Source organism: Chrysemys picta, chromosome 2, assembly GCF_011386835.1.
Source record: "Chrysemys picta bellii isolate R12L10 chromosome 2, ASM1138683v2, whole genome shotgun sequence".
NCBI classification, from domain to species: Eukaryota; Metazoa; Chordata; order Testudines; family Emydidae; genus Chrysemys; species Chrysemys picta.
In genome coordinates this window covers 272,633,812-272,647,047 of record NC_088792.1, presented here as the reverse complement: position 1 = coordinate 272,647,047, position 13,236 = coordinate 272,633,812, and the positions used below count along the sequence as shown (strand labels likewise).

Below are 13,236 nucleotides of genomic sequence, written 5' to 3'. Positions count from 1 at the left end.
GGGAGAAATCGGGGCACTTGTGGCAGATCCACCATACATGAACTTTTTTAAAGATAAAATCACGTTACAAACCCATCCTAAATTTGTCCCCAAAGTACATGCATCCTTCCACATTAATCAAGCTGTATAGTTTCCAACTTTCTTTCCTAAACCATACAAGAACATGTTTGAAGCTAAGGGTATGTCTACATTACCTGCTGGATCGGCGGGCAATGATCGATCCAGCAGGGGTCGATTTATCGTGTCTAGTCTAGACACGATAAATCGACCCTCGAGCGCCCTCCTGTACTCCACCACCGCGAGAGGCATAGGTAGAATTGATGGGGGAGCGGCAGCAGTAGACTCACCGCAGTGAAGACACCTCAGTGAGTAGGTCTAAGTATGTCGACTTCAGCTACGTTATTCACATAGCTGAAGTTGTATAACTTAGATCGATTTCCTCCCTCCCCCTCTCTCTCCCTAGTGTAGACCAGGCCTAAGATGCACACCTTCAACATTAGAAGAGCACTAGCTTTCTTTCTACTTGGACAGAACCAAGCCATTTAGAATTTCACCAAAACTTTTTATATCCATCGCAGAAAGCTCTAAAGGTACCTCCATATCCACACAGAGACTCTCTAAATGGATATCTGGATGCATTCACCTGTGTTATCAATTAAAAGGCGCACATAACCTCCAGCAGGGATGAAGACTCACTCTACTAGATCATATCAGTGTCAGTAGTGTTCCTAAACGTTTCAATTATAGACATATGCAAAGCCACCACTGGGGCCTCCGAACACACCTTTGCCAAACATCATGCAATCTCACAAGGCCCTAAGGCAGATACTTGGTTGGGCTGAGCTGTATTATCGGCAATTATCCTACCAACTCCAAAGCCCCTACAATCCTAGGAGGGCACTGCTCTACAGTCACCTGGAGTGGAGCACCTACAGGGACATCATCGAAGAAGAAGAGAAGGTTACTCACCTTGTGCAGTAACTGAGGTTCTTCAAGATGTGTGTCCCTGTGGGTGCTCCACTACCCATCCTCCTCCTCTCTACTTCGGAGTTTAAAGTAGACTCTGCAGTAGAGAAGGAACTGAGGATTCCGGGTTGCGCGCAAGCTAGATGAAGTGCCAATGGCACATGAGGCAGGCACCATGTGCGTGCAACCTGTATGGGCACAGCTGCAAAATTCTCCAAGCAGATGTGCAGGGACGCACCATCACCTGGAGTGGAGCACCCCTAGGGACATGCATCTCGAACCTCAGTTACTGCACAAGGTGAGTAACCTCCTCTTCTCAAACTTATTTAATCCTACCCCCTCCTTTGGGTCTGTAGTAGTTTACACTCCCCTACCCTGGGCACCTGGCCAACAGCCACTGCTCTCCAGCTGCCCAGCTCCTAAGGCAGAGCGGCGAGCTGCAGCTGGGCACTCCGCTCTGAAGGTAGCACCGCCGCAATCAGCAGCGCAGAAGTAAGGGTGTCTATACCATACCACCCTTACTTCTGTGCTGCTGCTGGTAGTTGTGCTGCTTTCAGAACTGGGCACCCGGCCAGCAGCTGCAGCTCTCCGGTTGCCCAGCTCTAAATGTGCACAGTAAGCTTTTTTCCCCCCCATAAAGCTCATGCCCCTGCAATACATTCTGTGCCCCTCCCCCCGGACCTCCAGTTTGAGAACCTCTGTTCTAAAGACATCCAGGGCTTGCAAGGTACTGGGTGCTCTATACTTCCAGTGACTTCAATGACAGTTGAGTGTGCTCTATACCTCTTAGTATTATATCTCCATAAAGTTTGTTGTCGGCTCCTAACTGAGCATCTGTCACTAAAATATATTCATTTTCTCACTTTTTGTAGATGACAAATCCTGCTATACAGAATGACTTCAGCTACTACAGAAGAACTTTGAGCCGTATGAGGATTAATAATGTTCCAGTAGGTAACCTCTAGAAGTGAAAAAACATTTAAATGCTCAATTCTTTGTCTTTCTAGTACTATTTATCCAGTTTTTTACGGTACAAACAATTACAGTAAAAGCTGTGTTATCTGGCACTTTACCAACTGGAAAGCTCTCTAAACTGGCATTTCTGATCTTCATTGAAAGTCTGGTTTATAGTCCAGTTGGCGAAGGGCCGGCAGATTCCCTACCTGGCTCCGCATGACTCCCCAGAAGTGGAGACGTGGCTAGGCGGCTCTGCACGCTGCCCTGCCCCACCCTGAGCATTGGCTCTGCAGCTCCCATTGGCTGGGAGCCGCCCGAATCTGGTACTCTGAAACCCCTCCCACGCCCCCTGCCCCAAGCCTCCTCCCGCACCCAAACTCCCTTCCAGAGCCCACACCCCCTCCCACACCCAAATTGCCTCCCTCTTAGTTAACTGGATTTTTTGACTAACCAGCACCCCCTTTCCCCCAACATGCCAGATAACAAAGCTTTTACTGTACATATAATTTTGTATCTTTGTTTATAGGCAGAGGGTGAAAATGAAGTAAATAACGAATTGGCAAACAGAATGTCTTTATTTTATGCTGAAGCGACGCCAATGTTGAAAACCTTAAGTGATGCCACGACAAAATTTGTGTCAGAGGTAAGCATATGGGAGAAGGTTTTTCTTTGACTTGGATATTGCACTGTAAAATTCAGCTATGCTCTGAAAGACAACTCTTAAGAAGTTACTGTGGGAATCTCTGTCCCAGGTGCAATTTGCTGAAGACTTAGGGATTGTCTACCTGGCTCAGCAAAGTGCACCAGAGCGATAGAGGGGAATGATTTATAGATCACTCTAAAATTCTGTGTTCTAACCGCACAGGACTGCGTTAACACAAACTAGGTGCCTTTTAGAGCACACCAGCAGTCTACATATCTACACAGGGCAGTTACAGTGCAGCACATTAGCACACTCTACAAATCACAACCCTCTACTGGGCTTTGCTGGCACCGTGTATACAAGCCTGTAATTTACAATCTGTAAATTGAATCTCTGCCTTTTACACAATCGGAAGAAATTTAGATACAGCCAGTCTTGCTGATGCTGTGCATGGTAGAATAAGTTTCAGCTGGCCTTCCCACAGTTCTGTTGTAGGCTGTTGTCCAATACCTGTGCCTATACTGTTACTAGTAAAAACATGCCTGTGGTGGTGGTGTGCCTTTGGTTACATTGTCTGATGATCTGCATTTTTAGTCACTTTTTCTAATCATATATCCATACTTGAAAAGGGTTTCTGGAAACAAAGAGTGAAACAAATTGGGCTTGAATATCTCTGCTTGAAATTAAGCAGCAAATTAAAAGGAAGTGATGTGCTTTTTTTGAAGAGAGTGTCCCAGGAGAGCTTTATTCTGGTAAATATAGAAGTTAAAATGTAATTACAACAATACAAGCATAAACTTGATTAGATACACAAGTGTGTTAGAATAAATCTTGAACCTGTTATGGAATATGATCAAAGTATCCAATTACTTTCCCATTTGTCCTGGAACTACCTATTGACGTATCTGACATGATATCCACAACACCACTATTATTGACTTGGCTCACTAATTACCACAGTTTCCCATGTGCAACTAAGAAAAATCAACCTTTGTTTTTAAAACTACACCTCTACCCCGATATAACGCCGTCCTCGGGAGCCAAAAAATCTTACTGCGTTATAGGTGAAACCAAGTTATATCAAACTTGCTTTGATCTGCCAGAGTGCGCAGCCCCGTCCCCCGGGAGCGCTGCTTTACCGCGTTCTATCCGAATTCATGTTATATCAAGCCGCATTATATCAGGGTAGAGGTGTATACAGTTTTTTTAAACAAAATATGTTACTTTTTCAAATGAATAATAATGTACTTTTAATACTGTAATACATAATGATCTCCAGTCAAAGACAGAGAATCTTATTTTAAGGTCACATTTTTCTTCCTTCTCAATGGACCTGTCATGCCACTGTTTAAGCTCCCCACTGAAATCAATATAGCAAAAATAAACTCCCCAAAAATCAATGAGAAGTTCTATGTAAAAATGGAAACTATAATAAGGCCTGGTGTCTGTAATAGTGGAAATGGTATAATCACTATGGTTTTAAAACAACTGATTGTAAATGCTTTATTGGTAAAGCTAGGTTTACCAGTACTGCAGTGTTTCTTAACCCCTAAAGATGTGGGTGTGGGTGTGTTTTTAAACTAGAGCACTCAGTCTAAGGTAGTGCTCACTGACCTCGAATTGTACTAGGTTTTACAGTATTACACTTTCAATATACTGAATAGAATTACTTATTTCTCCTTTCACAGAATAAAAATTTACCAATCGAAAATACCACAGATTGTTTAAGCACCATGGCTAGTGTGTGCAGAGTCATGTTGGAAACCCCGTAAGTATGAGCTGAGTGACAAAATTCAGTTCTTCATTTATAGGCCTCTTGTGCACAGCGTGTCTAGAAAATATAGGTATGCATGTAAGGCATAATCCATAATGCATAAAATGAATGGGGAAAAAATAGGAAAATCAACAAAATGGAAGCCAAATATATATATATTTTTTTACTACATTCCATAACATTTTTCTAGCCTTGCTATGGCTTATTTGTCTCATGCACTAAACACATCCCGTTGTCTACTTTCTCTGAGAATATTGTTTAATATTTAAAAGTAGAATGGGTATGAAAGTTAGCAGATCTCTCAGTACCTTTGTAAATGCCTTTGTCATGCATAATTCAGGAAAATATAAAAATTTGAGCACACTTGCCTAGAGCGTGCTTTGAAAAATGGCTTGAGCAATGCACATAATGGTTCTTTCCTGTTTTGTTAACCACTACATGAAAGGAAAATTCAATGGGTGAATGGTGGCTCCACCAAGTCTACTGCCTGGGTCCTTGTTTGCATATTGAATATAACAACTTGCAGGCTTGGGCTACTTGAGTCTACTGTAAATGTGACAAACTATTGGCAGGTGAAGGAAAAGTCAAACGTGTGTTAAGTTTTTCTAGCCAGCTGTTCCCGGATCTGAAGAGGCTCCTATTGATATAGCTGTTCAGGAATGGAGTAGTAACACAAGGACTGGGCTGAATACCACAGTGCACGATTTATTGGAGGGTATAAGGAGGGACTCCAAACATTGAACTTCAGGGACAATTTGTGCCACTGACAGACAAGCAGTTAAGCCTTGCTCATAAAGACTTGGCATCCTTATTCCATGCATACATCACAAGTGAATTGTGTTTTTCTTCTTTGGGTATAAACTAAATGTTCGCTTGTTTGGAAGAAGCCAAGACAGCTAATACAAAAAATCCTGAAATTAACAGCAATATGCCAGTTTGGGTTTGAGAGAGATTTATTCTTCCAGTTTCCAAATAATGGGCTTTCTAAGCAATGGTTTGACTTCTGTGTTGGTGGAAAATAGTTGCATTTTTCTCTGAAGAAACTTTCCTTTTTTAGAAGGTTCCCCTCCTAAGTGACCTTTTTTCCAGTGTTAAAGACCAAGGCCAGTTTTGGTGTTTAATATAATAATAGATATTTTTGTGTTCTAAAATTCCAGTGAGTACAGAAGCAGGTTTACAAATGAGGAAACAGTATCGTTCTGTCTGAGGGTAATGGTGGGTGTCATCATACTCTACGACCATGTGCATCCAGTGGGCGCCTTTGCCAAAACTTCAAAAATTGATGTAAGTTTTGTGTTGCTCATAGCTTTTGGATGTTTAAACCAAAGTTATACGTAGACTCTCTCTTCCCCCCCCCCCATTGTAATATGAATTTTCTGAATCCAAATAAATCAATAACAAGCATACGTACATTCTGGGATGCTCCTAATTGGTTGGCATATACTACCAGCCTACCGTATACATGATGTCACACAGCAAGCAATCCACAATATACATTCAGATGCACAAAAAGGCATCTTAAGAGTTAAGGTAGAAAGTGAATTTCAGTGGAATCCAGATAACACCCAGAAACAATATTATACTTTATTTACACAATGTATCTATCATTTAAATAACCAAGGTTAGAATATCTGCAAATGAAAGGCTAGTACAGGGGTCGGCAATGTTTGGCATGCAGCTCTCCAGGGTAAGCACCCTGGTGGGCCGAGCCAGTTTATTTACCTGCTGACGCGGCAGGTTCAGCCAATCACAGCCCCCACTGGCCACGGTTCGCTGTCCCGGGCCAATGGGGGCGGCAAGAAGCGGCGCGGGCGAGGGATGTGCTGGCCGTAGCTTCCTGCCACCCCTATTGGCCCGGGACGGCAAACCGCGGCCAGTGGGGGCCGTGATTGGCCGAACCTGCCATGTCAGCAGGTAAATAAACTGGCCCGACCCACCAGGGTGCTTACCCTGGCGAGCCGCATGCCAAACGTTGCCAACCCCTGGGCTAGTAGGTCCAGTGTGTCCCCCCTGACCACATAATTTTTCATCCCTCCTGATCATCCAAACCAACTTGGATTGGTTGCACTGTCCTCCAACCTTCAGCTTTGCCCCCTTTTGTTCTGTAATTGAAATGTTCTGTTGGATTTATACTACTGCATGTATATTTTATTTGTTAAATGTGTAGTAGATGCATCAAAAGAAATATTGTCCCATGGAACTTGGACCAGGGTCAGGGTTTTTTATTCTGTATTGTTCTGAGCACACTGACAAAACAAGTATTAATTTTAAAAACAAACCAGAAAAAAACCCTGTGAAACCTTTTATATTGTCCTTAAGGTAAAAGTCTTTCAGTTCAATACAGCGGATTTTGATGTAGCTATTCCACTGCTTGTAGATGTGTGGAATTCTCAGTGTGATGGCAAATAACTAGATAAGCCTTTGTACATTAAGGGAAGATTTCAGAGTCCTAGATGTTTGCTACCTTTCTAATATCCAGAAGAATAACATGTACATTTGTACTTTTCTCTGCAGTCCTTTAAAGTAGTTAAGTGTTAGGCCTTGGGGAACTATATTTTTTGCAAGTTATTTTTATATGGCGTTCACATGATATAGAGTATTAACTTGTTTTAATTTCCAGATGAAAGGATGCATCAAAGTCCTTAAAGACCAGCCTCCTAACAGCGTAGAAGGCCTTCTAAATGCTCTCAGGTACTTATTTTTAACTTGAAACAATTTTAACGTGAATTTTTTAGAAGGTGCTAAACAGAGACACCTGGATGATGAAGTCTTCTATCAATATAACAGATAAAAGATGATCCTCTGTTCTGCAGGCTTCCTCACTAGTGTGCCTTGATCCTAACATGAAGTTGACTACCTTTGTGGGTAAAACAATAGTCAAGTCTTCAGGCCCATTCATTCCCTGCTCCGTGGTTCCGACTGCCAGTGAGCTTACCTGCTGTTCATCATGTTATTTTATGGTGTTTTTTTGGTTCAAAATTTGCATTTACTAACATGGAACTTTCATATACCATTTGTATTGCCCATTTCCATAGTCAGTTAGCCACCTAACTGCACATCTGTGTACGTTAGGTGAGAGTTATCACTGGATAAAATAACAAGGAGTCCGGTGGCACCTTAAAGACTAACAGATTTATTTGGGCATAAGCTTTCGTGGGTAAAAAACCCACTTCTTCAGATGCATGGAGTGCAAATTACAGATGCAGGCATTATTATACTGACACATGAAGAGAAGGGAGTTACCTCACAAGTGGAGAACCAGTGTTAACAGGGCCAATACAATCAGGGTGGATGTAGTTCACTCCCAGTAATTGATGAGGAGGTGTCAATTCCAGGAGAGGCAAAGTTGCTTTTGTAGTGAGCCAGCCACTCCCAGTCCCTATTGAAGCCCAAATTAATGGTGTTAAATTCGCAAACTAATTTTATTTCTGCAGTTTCTCTTTGAAGTGTTTCTGAAGTTTTTTTGTTGAAGTATGGCTACTTTTAAATCTGTTATAGAATGTCAGGAAGTATAATCCTTCTGGATCTCCGAAAACCTTAGTCCTCTTATTGTGCAGAACGTACATTATTAGAATGGATTGAAATCTGACTTCGTTTGTGTTTACAGTTGCCCTAGGAAGAAAGCACCACTATATTTGTTCACTAGGATAGCAACAACAACAAATCAGAGTAACCAGTTTCAAAATCTGTGTAACGTAGAATCACAGGCAGACAAGTGGCTAATAATTTAGCATAACAAATTTAAATTACAGGAATAAATTTAAGCTGTAGTCTAAATGTGAGTTTAGTAAAGTATAAATCCAATATGAAATAACTGGGGTGTTATACATAGATAATAAACTTGGTTGTGTACAATATTCTCCTATTGTTTAAAGATAAACAATGGCCAGTGTTTGCATAGAACTGGAAAATACTCTGATGTTGACCTTCTAGATCAGAGGTGGGCAAACTATGGCCCACGGGCCACATCCGACCCACGGGACCCTCCTGCCCGGTAGGAGTCCCGGGGGGGGCGGGGGGAGCCGTCAGGGGGTGAGAAGTAGGAGGGGTCAGATAGAGGGCGGGGCCAGGCCACGCCTGGCTGTTTGGGGAGACACAGCCTCCGCTAACCGGCCCTCCATACAATTTTGGAAACCCAATTCAGCCCTCAGGCCAAAAAGTTTACCTGCCCCTGTTATAGATAGATACTTGGGGAAATGGTGGTCGAGGGCAGGGGTGTGGATAGGGGTCTGGGCGGTCAGAGAGCAGGGAACAGGGGGGTTGAATGGGGGCAGATGTGGCCCTCAGGCCAGAAAGTTTGCCCGCCCCTGTTATAGATAGATACTTGGGGAAATGGTGCACCTCAGTGCATAGTAGATTCTTTAGTTATGCAGGGGTGCACAACTTGCAGTCAGAATGAAAATTTGAGCCAAAAATATCTGCTGGATTCATTGTCATTAGAGGATCCTAGCCAGATTTTGTAGTCAGAAGTTTTGATGTGCCAAATATGTCCAAAATGAGTAAGATGTTTCAGTTTGTCCTCCAACTCATGCTGCATCAGTGGGGATTTCCTCTTGTCCCCTGTGGAAAAGCCAGCTCCTCCCCCAGCCCCCAATCATCAGATGTCCTGAAAGCTGCTCTGTGCAGCTGTCCTGTTGCTTTGAGAAAAGAGCTAGCAGCAGCAAGGGTTGCATGGTAGCAGCCTTAAAGTGGGGGAGGTAGGCCCCTAAATGTTCATGCTGCTTGAATCATTGTTAAAATCTACTTTGGAAATTTGAGAACGTCAGCAGAAGAGTGCAGCTTAGTGGCTGCTCCATTCCTTCCACCTCCAGAAACCTTCTGACACTCCAGAGGTGGGGCTTCAGAAGATGAGCGTCTCAGGTCCTGAGATGGGGGAAAGAATCAGAAGCATGCCCCCACTCATCAACAAAACACTTGAACATAATTTCAGTACATTCAATCATAAAAATAAAAAAGAACATACTGTACAAAGGAGCTACTGGTATAACCAATATAAATAGCAAAAAACAATTATCTGGTGAACATAAAATTAAAGGGAAAAGACAGGCGAGCGAGCTGGGTACAAGAAAAGAAAAGCGTTTTAGACCAGGAATTAAATTCAGTTTTCCTCCAGTGATGATAGAACAGGAACAGTCCCCACATAAATACACTTAAATGTCTGTTACCTTGTATTCCACCTAATTTGAAGCACATATACATTATCAATTATGAGATTAAACACACTTTAGATAATTCCTGTAGTAATTCACGCATACAATGGTCTCACTTAAATACTTGCCATTTACCCATATTAAATGTTTCTTCCACATTTTCCAAATATAGGAACTATGTAAATATAAATGTTTAGTTCAGTGTTATCTACTGCATTAAACAGAATTCAGGAATAAGAAATTCTATAAGTAGCCATTTGCTTACAGTAGGAAATTCCCAAAACTTATGTCTTTACTCAAGTAGAGCATCATCATCAAACCTTAATCTCAGTCCAGACCTACACATTTTAGATGTCATTGACTGACAGTTTAACAGTCTCTAATGTGTCAGTGTTCCTTACTGATTCTAGTCTATCCAACTCAAAGGAGATCTGAGGTTTTTACCCAAATCCATGTACGTATCCATTTAAAATCTCCTTTAGTAACAGAACAGTTGGACATAATCTTGAGTAACATTATCTGTTTAGTATTTTTATAAATTTAGATAGAAATATGTTACTTTCAATGAGAATTACTGCACTTTTCTAGTTAGGAAGTACATAAATAGATCTCCCAATCATTGGTGAGGGTTTACTGTAACTAAACAATAAATTTGGTATTGTTCCGTCAATTACTTGCTTTGTCTATTGTAGAAGAACAGAATTGTAAATGTGCTTTTGTAAAAAAAAAATTCTTTTTCATTCTTAGGTACACAACAAAGCATTTGAATGATGAGACTACCTCCAAGCAAATTAAATCTATGTTGCAATAACAATTACCTGGAATTAGCACCTGCTGTAAACAGAAGACAGTATTCTGCAATGACTGAGATGCACAGATTTTTTTTTAGTGATTGCAACTACTATCTCATTCGTTCTTGCTTTTTATTTTCTTCTCTCTTCCTCTTTTCCCTTTTTAATCACTTTCTTGTTCTTAAGTAAGCTCAGACTTCTTTTCTGTGCCAAATCAATGAAAATGATCAATTCTGGAAGGTATTTGTACTTTTCAGAACAGCCATCCTTAAGTGGCAGCTAATTATGCGTTGCGTTTGGATTTCTCTGTACTGGGGAAAGTTCTGTGACTTGAACTAAATATTTTTAAACTTGTGGTTTTTTCTTTTTTTGAAAAACTAATATTTAATATTGCTTCTTCTGCATGGCAAAACTGCCTATTTCTGCTATTTAAAAAAACCCTCAATGACTTCATTTTCTATTGCGGCTTATTTTCATGTGCAACCATGAGGAAACATAAAAGCAGATTTGTTTAAATTAACTGTGTTTGTACAAAATGGTACTCAACACAAAAGTTTTTTTAAATAAGTAAAGACTGTTTTGTTTAAAAGTTACGTTTGCATTTTGACTCATTTTTGTAAGGATGTATGTTGTATGTTTAACCTTTAATAACTAACGTTAAAAAATGTGGTGTGTGCGTAGCAAAATTACGTATGCATGTTCATGTCAAATGATTGGCTGTGGATAAAATAATAAAAATCAGCTTTCATTTTTCTAAGCGTGGTTTGTTTTACCAGTGTTTTGAGTGAGACGTCTCCATGATTTTTTTGGCTTTTTACCAGAAAAGTAAATATATACATTTTATATAGTGAAAACTATGCTGCTGTTTCATTACATGTAATCACCTGAAATGGAATCAGTGCTTAGTTAAGCCTAACATGATCCCTGATTTACAATATATAGTATGATATGGGTTATTTCCTAATCCCATTACAATCATACAAGTGAGGGATGGGAAAAAATCATGTTAATTCAGCTAGTCCAGGAGTTTTTCTTTAACCGAGCAGCCCAAAACATCACAGTCTTCTTTCACTGTGTCCCATAGTCATTTGTGCTCTCCCAGTAAAGAACAATGGAAAAAACTTACAATGTGTATTTTTTTAAAATTTAAACAGTGCGTGTGCTAGCACTATTCAAAACACAGAAGTCATCCTGTCTCCCCCCGCCCCAAAATTAAAATCTGTTTGAAATGGAGAAGACAGTACTCATGGGGACGGCAGAATGGAGAGTGTTTAGTTGAGATTGTTTTAATATTTGATAATCTGTGGCAAAATTATCAAAAGATTAAAGAAGAACAGGAGTACTTGTGGCACCTTAGAGACTAACAAATTTATTAGAGCATAAGCTTTCGTGGACTACAGCCCACTTCTTCGGATGCATATAGAATGGAACATATATTGAGGAGATATATATACACACATACAGAGAGCATGAACAGGTGGGAGTTGTCTTACCAACTCTGAGAGGCCAATTAATTAAGAGAAAAAAAACTTTTGAAGTGATAATCAAGCTAGCCCAGTACAGACAGTTTGATAAGAAGTGTGAGAATACTTACAAGGGGAGATAGATTCAATGTTTGTAATGGCTCAGCCATTACAAAAGATTAAAGTAGGCATTTGCATAGAATAAACTCTTTTCTCATTTTAAAAAAATCCTTCAAATTTTAACCCTTATACGTGCTTATTGGCAACTTCACAAATGTCACATTCTAAATGTAGTATTTAATTAACATAACTGTACCTTTTTATATTGTGAACCTTCCCAACTAGAAGGGATTGAAACACTTTTTTTTAAAAAATAAAAGTTTATTCTGTAGAAAATATCTAGAAAATTTTCATGACTAAAGCTGTTTGAACTGATCAAAAGCTTTGTTTGATAGCAGTTTGAAATCTGTAAAGCTATTGTTAGCTTGACTATGATTGTACCTCATGTTTGTGAACATTCACATGAACAAGTCTTTGTTAATACAGATACTTGGGGAATGGCTGGTTTTGAACGAATGCCCATATCCACATGCAAACAAGGGTGTTTGTGCAGGAATAATAGTATCTGCTGGCTGGTCTTCACCATCTGTTCTCATCTTGTCTTACAATTAAAGGCAGAAATACCATGCGACTCAGGTGACCCATCACACACCGCATATTGATTGTCGAAGGAAGCTTGTTCCAAGCATCGGAAGGCTTAAACTGATGACTAGATGTCAGGGATTCCTACCAGGAGACCTGCATTCAAAAAAATACTATGCAGTCTTTGCTCTCAGATGAGAAGAAAGTTGCAAAACGGTCATACAACAAAATATTGGAGAGAGTTTGTAATCTGTGGGTCACAGCAGAACCAAAACAATGAGATTTCTTTGGAGGAGTGAAGTCCCTAATCGTGACTGTTTAGCTAGAAGAGCATGAATAAGTCAATAGCAGCCATCCAATTATGGAGAGTATGGGGCTCATCCTCTCCCTAAGATGCAATGTGCAGGCATAAAACTTTGTGATACAGAAAATGGTACAAAAGGCAAAAGCAACCCCTTCTCCAGGAGCACCTTCCTTTGTGTTTGCCTGGTCCCTATTGGAACCTCCCCAGGGCAGCATGGTTGTCCTATAGAAATTCTTTCCCAACATGGGAAGAGGAGATGGCCCTTCAAATGTGATAGAAACAAGAAGCTGTGGCCCTCAAGTGATCATTTTGCTACTAACTGTGTTTGCTGCATCTCCTTCCATCCCAGCTAGATAGTGCTCTTAACTCATTATACTTTCCCCTAGTTTCTTTCTTGCTGAAAGAGCCGACACATTCTCTCAGAACAATCCATGACCTTTTCTTATAATACCAGATTACTTATTGCCTTTGTTTTCCTTGATAGCTCAGTGACATAAATCTGGAAAAGCTAAGAAAAAATGCATTAGAATGACATTCCAACAACAT

The 13,236-nt window shown here is 40.5% G+C and overlaps 1 protein-coding gene across 11 annotated transcripts in view; it reads left to right on the top strand.

Moving 5' to 3' along the window:
- CYRIB (CYFIP related Rac1 interactor B) overlaps positions 1-11,038 on the top strand; it is a 157,231-nt gene extending 146,193 nt beyond the window's left edge. For all 11 annotated transcript variants that reach the window (XM_065586140.1, XM_065586148.1, XM_065586143.1 and 8 more), the window contains 6 exons: positions 1,839-1,916; positions 2,450-2,566; positions 4,255-4,334; positions 5,498-5,624; positions 6,961-7,031; positions 10,238-11,038. In XM_065586140.1, coding sequence (XP_065442212.1) covers positions 1,839-1,916; positions 2,450-2,566; positions 4,255-4,334; positions 5,498-5,624; positions 6,961-7,031; positions 10,238-10,301 — 537 coding nt within the window. In that variant the 3' untranslated portion in view covers positions 10,302-11,038. The remainder of the gene's footprint in view (positions 1-1,838; positions 1,917-2,449; positions 2,567-4,254; positions 4,335-5,497; positions 5,625-6,960; positions 7,032-10,237) is intronic.
- Positions 11,039-13,236: the final 2,198 nt, after the last annotated feature.